The sequence below is a fragment of the Pygoscelis adeliae genome, unplaced genomic scaffold (assembly GCF_000699105.1).
Source record: "Pygoscelis adeliae isolate BGI_AS28 unplaced genomic scaffold, ASM69910v1 Scaffold31, whole genome shotgun sequence".
In the NCBI taxonomy this organism is placed as follows: domain Eukaryota; kingdom Metazoa; phylum Chordata; class Aves; order Sphenisciformes; family Spheniscidae; genus Pygoscelis; species Pygoscelis adeliae.
Window position 1 is genome coordinate 3,520,462 of NW_008824233.1, and position 7,151 is coordinate 3,527,612.

Below are 7,151 nucleotides of genomic sequence, written 5' to 3' on the forward strand. Positions count from 1 at the left end.
CCCTGGAAGTGCCCCAGCTCTTATTTTTGAGAATAGAGTGAATGGGAAGAGGAGGAGAGGGGTGCGAGTGAGCTGTCTCCTCTAGTGAAACCCCTCCATTTAGGGTAAGCTACTCAAGTAGGCACTAGAACAGAGCCCAGGAAAAACGTCTGCTGGGTACCTTCCCAGTTCATTGATCCGAGTCACCTTCTCCAGCACAGTAAAAGGATGAAATTCCTGAACGGGCAGTTCAGCACCTGTTCCTCACAAAAACCTAATTCTGAGTTCTGCCATTAGCTTCAATCAGGCTCCTTTTCCTCCACCATGTATAGAAATGTAAAAAAAATCCTAGAAGGATTCACAAGGGCACTGAAAATAATTCACGCGGAACCACAGCACTGCTGTGAGCTGCTGTCGATATTGCTGTGTTAGGCATCATACTTGGTGCATGTGGCTGAAGAGGGGACAAGATATCCCTCACTATCACACGAACTAAAGCAGCATGAGGCACTTGTTCTATTACGTTAACACTTGTGAGTTCTGTGCTAATTCAGCCGCTGCTCGCCGTTCCAGACTTAAGAGATTAATGGGCAAGCCAGAAATAACATTTCATCATTGTAGCGTATATGGTAGGTATGATGGTGTCTTTTTCCTACCTTCAGAAGTCAGGTAATGGGATTAGACAGGAAGAGAGAAGTGACATGCATCGTAGGTAAACAACAGTCATCAATCTCTTCCTGTGGCAGCATTAAAAAAAGTACAGTCACTCTAATAGGCTCTGGGACTCCCCATAATCAACCAGAACTTCAAATTTCCCTTTCTGAATATAAGTGGTTAGTACTAGAAACTTTTAATCAGCGTAGTGGAAGAGGGAGAGGAATTATGTGACAGACTACTACACCTAAGAATTTCTCTCTTAGAAAGAAAAGATAAATGAAGGTGAAAATGTACTTGGTACATTTAACACTTTAAAATTATTTTTGAAAATTTAGTTTTCATAGTGAGCACGCCAAGTTACAAAGCACACAAAGTCCTTAACTTGCAAAACAGTTTTATTTCACACTTATACAAAGTTCATAGACATTTTAAAACGCTTACAGTACTATAGGTTACATCTACTGCCACTGAATATGTTAACAGGGGACTTCACAGGTCTTTTGAGTTTTCCGGGGTCCTACACAATCCCTGTTCTCCCACAGGTTTAAGCCTACTTCTGTACAGGTTAGAGAGGGTCTGTTTGGAGTTGTTCAGAGTACAAAACTCGGAGGACTGGGGCAGAATGTGCCAGGTCCGCATCTGCACGCTGAGAAGACGACACGTAAATGAACACTTCTCCGTTCTGCTCCTGAAACTAATTCTCCCCCTGCTGGGCCCTTACAGCTCATGAGAGCTGAAGCAGCAGTAATGAGGAGGTACTCCAGGAGCTGGCTCTTCCTTTCTTCTACAAACCTCATTAGAGGGATCTTAACAGATACTGGTGAAATACTGTTCTTTCCCTCCTCTTCCCATTGAACCCTTCTGACATTTTGCTACCTACTTGCCGCTTTGCTGTGAGCAGTAACAAACTCTCCTTCAGGCGCCTTATTAGAGAGAGACATGATTTAGGATTATACCATTTCCCTGCAGTTTTGAGGCTGATTGTCTAATCAGGACCCAAGGATAAACCCTCCTGCAGAACCACATAATCTGATGTCATGTTGCGTGTCACTGCTCTATCACCAAAATACAGAAGGAAATGTGGCTCTCCAGTAAGTCCTAGATTGGCAGTATATGCAAGAAATACTCAACAAAATGAAGGTACTCCTAAAAAAAAAAAACCCAAACCTGTGATGTCTGAAATGAATTTGGATTGCATGAATCAAATATATTCAGTGTTCCACAGATGTCCAAGGTGAGCTATTTTTTTCACTTCAGATGCGAGTCCTCCCTGCAACCTGACTGTAAACAGCCAAAGACAACATTTACCCTAGTGTACCACAGAACCGAACTTTTTAGGTACCTAAAATCCTGGCATAACAGCCGCTCTGTAATGTCTTGGGAGTAAGAACAATGGCACAAGATGTTGGCTGGTTATACAATCAACTTTGATAATCCAAGCAGGTTATATTCAAGTAAACTAGGTTTCAGATGATCAGATCAACAGAGGAACATCTACTGCTGGTGCACAGCTCCAAATGAAGAACCAAATCTGGTTACCTACACTTGCTTCCCATTAGGTCCAAAACCAACTTGCCATGGGAAAACAGTGTTTCACACAGGAATAAAGACAGATATGCAATTGATTTTAGAGTCTTTCATGGAAATAAACAAAAGGAGACAAATACCAAAAGATAACCTAAAAGCCTTAAAAGGAATAAAAATACTGTGCTTGCACCTTCATTCTGTAGCCTTAGGGAAGTCAAAAGTGGCCTTTCCCAGCAGCAGCGGGAATCTTCACATCTCAAGTGAAATGTCTTTTAGTTAAACAGTTGAAACACAGCGGTCTTTATCCAAAATGGCAATCAATACAACTGTCGAGGGGGAGGGGAAGGGACGGGACCCTGCCTTGCAGGTTCAGTTCATCCTTCCTTTTCACTTCTGCAATATCTCATTTTAACTGTTCTGGGTGCTGAAGCCCCCCTTCCCCAATTAACTGCGCTCAAAAAGAAGAATGAACCAAAAATCTGTCCTTTCAGACTTTCTTTACGTGGCAGAAAATATGTAGGAGACACAAGCCCAGTTTTTAAGTCTTTTCCAGGTTATCTTTTGGAGCAGCTGTATAGCAAGGCAACAAATATTAATATAAGCTAGTTTTCTTCATGATTCTCAAAAACTCTTGCTCACTTACTTCTCCATCTCCATCTCGATCAGCTTCATCAATCATTTCCTACAAAACACATTGTACATTTGATCAGGCAGGGGACTCTAAACACAAGATCTTCCATTCATTAAGAGAACAACAAATCAGAAGCACTTCATGTGAAAACAACTATGTATTTGATTGCTCTTCACATTTCTGACCTCTCAGCCCTTTTTGTATAGGCATAAATTTCCACCCAATCCTTAGGAGCTACAGGATTGGTCTGTGCCTGTTAGAAAAGCTCTGGCAAATCAGAATTTACCTGAAGTTCTTCATCTGTTAAATTTTCTCCCAGCTCCTTGGCAACCCTTTTCAAGTTTTTGAATGAAATTTTTCCTGTCCCATCATCATCAAATAACCTGAAAGCTTTCAAGATTTCTTCTTTTGAATCCTTTTCACTCTAAAACAAGAGTAAAACATACATTAGTTAGAAAATGCCTGCCACCAAGATACTCCTTTTCAGCACTTTTTTATGCTGTCACAAGAATTTCTATTAAGAATTCCTACCATTTTTTGCGTCATCATAGCCAAAAAGTCTTCAAAGTCAATGGTGCCACTTCCTTCTTTGTCAATATCTGCTATCATTTTCTTAATTTCTTCCTTCTTCGGCTCAAAGCCTAAAGCACGCATCGCAACCTGCGCCAAAAAGCAGTTCTGTTAGGAGGCCACCAGAATTATAGTGTCAGCAGCTGCACTAAAGCTTGTTTCATTTCCTCGTCCAAAACTGTAATAACAACTCACTGCAATGAAAACATCTTGATATCTCTTACCAGCTTGTTTCATCTTTCCAAACAGTAATAGTGTAGGTTTGATACTCTTTAAGACTCAGACATATTTTCTCTTTAGATCCACGTGGAACACGGATATATTTCTGAAACTAAGAGAAGCTTTTTGTGTCTGAATTAGGTAAAGGTTCCAATCTGCATAGTTCCTAAAGGGACTGGATTATCAAAATGGGACTTCCAAGGGAGGTTGGAGACCAGAGATGTGATCTCGCTCCATTTGAAATTAAGGGCAGAACGCCCATTAATTTTGATGGGTGCAGAATTACATGCAGTTACCTCACTGCAGTTAACAGTACACAGAGAGAGACGAAATCCATACGCGTAGCTCTTGGCACTTCTCGCTAGGTGGCGGGGAGGGAGGAGTGGGAGGGGCTGGGAACCGACAATACTCCCTAAGTCTCTCAGCCTCAGCAAAGCAAAGACTGTTGTGCTAGTTGAGGAAAAGAAAAGCAAACTTTCTGAGCCTTACAGAGCACAAGCAAAATATTGCTGTAAAAACAGGCATTTAGATTGTAGTACAAATGCTTAATATATACATTGTTTACAAACCAGGCTCTGGCATTTCACCAGCCTAGAACAATGATTTTGCTACTTGGGTGTTTATTAGTAATTTTACAGTCCTGGTGTGCCAGATGATTACAGCATATTTAATTCAGAGAATGACGTTTCAAGAACGCATAACTAGAGGAAGATTTTGAACTGTGAACATTCATTCTTCCTGTGTGCTCCAGTGGAAATCAACGGTTAATATCAGGCAGAAATTCTCTCACTAAACACTCTTCTACTGGGAAGTGCCAACTCACCAGAAACTTAACATTTAACTGAAGTGTGTTTTCTGACCAGTTTCTTGCGATGGGACAACTGAAAATGTTCCATTTTGTCTTTCAGAGGGGAATACTTGCTATTGTAAAATAATGGATATTTTGAGTTAATTTTGATAAAGAAAAACATAGCATTAAATGGTTGATGCCAGAACATTTCAGTCCATTTTAAGAACTATATTTTAACGCGTACAGTCTGCGTTCAGAGAACACGCTCTCCTTAACCAAGCATAAGCACTTCCAAATAAATCCTGAGATAAGCCACAGGCTTAGGTAACTCATGCTTCTAGGTTACATATGCAGAAATTGAGGCAGAGTGCGTGTATGTGAGAAATCAAGGTCAAGGAGGAAATTAAGATAAAAGGTTCATGCTTTAAAAAAATATCAGACACATAAAAACATAGGGAGAGAACCGAGAATAATCTTCCCCCCGTACTACTGTGTGCACGCACACGCATACTACCTGAATTGCTACTGAAATGCAACTTGCATCGTTTTTGTTCTTTTTTTAAATCAAAAACCAGGTAATTTTTGGATTACGTATATGAAAATACGGTTGTGCCTTTCCTGAATGTGTGCAAAATCTGTGTTTTGTTCCGAGATGAAGAAAAAATTTGATATTCTGACATTCATCCTGAAACAACTAAAGTCCACTTCCCAGAAACAATCTGTCAGTCATGAAAACTGAAATGTGTACTGCGCGTACCTAAGCAGAGGAACTGTTTAGTTCCTCTAATGCTCAGATATTCAAAGCTATCTGACCTACTATCCATGTATGGGAGAAGCCCGTCTGCTCTGAAGTATTACATGCAGAGCGTTGTCAAGTTAACCATGTAGTACACCCCAAATTCAGTCATGACAGCAAGCCATCATTCTTGTTCGTACTCCAAAACTGTTTTAAAATAGTAAGGGCTGGACAAACAGAAAAAGCAGCTATAATTTTGAGATCAAAGATATTTCCATCCAGGGAAAAAAAGTTTGAAAACCTTCAGTTCTTTTATGTCGATGCTTCCAGATCCATCGGTATCGAACAAATCAAAAGCTTCTCTGATCTCCTGCTTTTGCTCTTCTGTAAGTTCAGGTTTCAAGCCACTTTTCTTCCGCTGGGCTGTACTCAAGCCAGGTTTTCTATAGTTGGATGCCTTCAGAAAGTGAAGGAGAGAAAAGATAAGAAATAGCCCACTCCGGGGAAAATTCAACACACAACTGTGAATTATAAATAACAACAGTAAAGCTGTAGCAGAAATGAGAGGCATTCTTTGCTACAAGTTGTAGACACTGGGTCTCTATTCTCATTTTCTTAGGTTATTCTAGAAAGAAAACAAGCTGAAGACTTTGTTACTGGGGAATACGCATCTGGGCTTCACGTTTTGTTTAAACAGCAAGATCATCAATTAAAGGAGTAATGCCAGAAAAACAGGTGGGCAGTCTGAAAATGAACACTCCACTGAGGTGACTAAGACCCTCTGCATGTGTCAGGAGTGGTTTCACATGGAAAACATGAGTAAATCATCCTCACAGCTAAAAAGGCCGGTGTGTAGGATCTTGACTGTAAGTGGGACTCAAATCCAGCCACTCCTCAAAGTCAGCACTGAAATGGTATGTCCGAGAGCATCTGCTCTGTTGGAGCAAAGTTTCAAGGGCGCTCTAGTCTGCCTGTGCACCAACTAGCTGTGGTGCTAGGTAACAACATGCTGTGGTAGCAGTGAGATCAACACAGAATCTGTCCCATACGGAGAACTGATCTGCTTGTGCTGAGCTGGTGCATTATTATCCAGGACACTTCGGAGACCTTTCCTGCTTCTGGTGTAAGCTAGGGCAGTACAGTGTTTCCCCCCTGCGCCCCCCCCCAGCCTATTGAGCAGGAAAGATGTTTTCCTCAGGTGTAAGTTCTCTTCTAAACCAGCAGCAGACAGATTTTAGTCCTTTAGTCTTGAACCTGCACAGATTCATGGAAGGAAGGGCAGTCCCTCCCACCCCCAACTTCAACTGGTTGGGCTTTATAAAAGTAAATAGAACAAATACCAAGAAAGGAATTTGTTTCCTAGCTACCGGTGAGCAATCTCTCTCTTACCAAATTGTTACCGCTTTTTGGCTGGGATCTCTCTTTTAAATACCTAGTGTGTAACACAGAAGATCCTGCTGTGTGATATTTGGAAATGAAATTTCCGATTTTTTAACATGGTATGTCCCTCCCAGGTTGGATTGCAAACCAATTTGTCTGGCACACCTCTTGACTTTTCCCTGCTATTAACACAAGCATGAGGTTTTTACTCCTTATATTCCTCTCTGGGAGAAGCCCACGTGAGACCTTTTCCTGACTGTCAAGAAAAAAAAATGCCAACGCGCTACCTGAACCTTTTTTCTTGCATCCTGCATATACACCTACAACTCTAGTGAAAATGTTGAGGATCCTGAGGAGCAGCGTGCACGTTGCTTCCTGCCCCGTTTGTTTCAAAACCGAGTTGCACAAATCCATTTTACGTTTCACCTTCTCGCCTGGCCGATGCCATTTAACTGTGCCGCATGCCACAGGGGACTGAATGAAGCGGAGGAGGTCAGTAAGCTGGGCGAAGGTTAACCAGGCATATTGCCTCCGGCTTACCCCGCACCCTGAAGGCAGGTGACATATTTTGCGATTCTTGGTGCTTTATCGGGGGCGTTTCTCACGGTGCCAAGGGGTTTTTTATTTGGGGGGGGGGGGGGGGGGTCTCCCCCCCCCCTTTT

General features: G+C 41.8%; 1 protein-coding gene across 1 annotated transcript in view; it reads right to left on the reverse strand.

Moving 5' to 3' along the window:
• Positions 1-1,022: 1,022 nt before the first annotated feature.
• The window catches only part of LOC103926138 (caltractin), a 7,757-nt gene continuing 1,628 nt past the window's right edge, over positions 1,023-7,151 (reverse strand). The window contains exons 3-6 of the mRNA XM_009334952.1: positions 5,411-5,566; positions 3,326-3,454; positions 3,081-3,218; positions 1,023-2,845 (exon numbers count right to left, since the gene is read on the reverse strand). Of these exons, the coding sequence (XP_009333227.1) occupies positions 2,756-2,845; positions 3,081-3,218; positions 3,326-3,454; positions 5,411-5,566 (513 nt within the window). The 3' untranslated portion in view covers positions 1,023-2,755. The remainder of the gene's footprint in view (positions 2,846-3,080; positions 3,219-3,325; positions 3,455-5,410; positions 5,567-7,151) is intronic.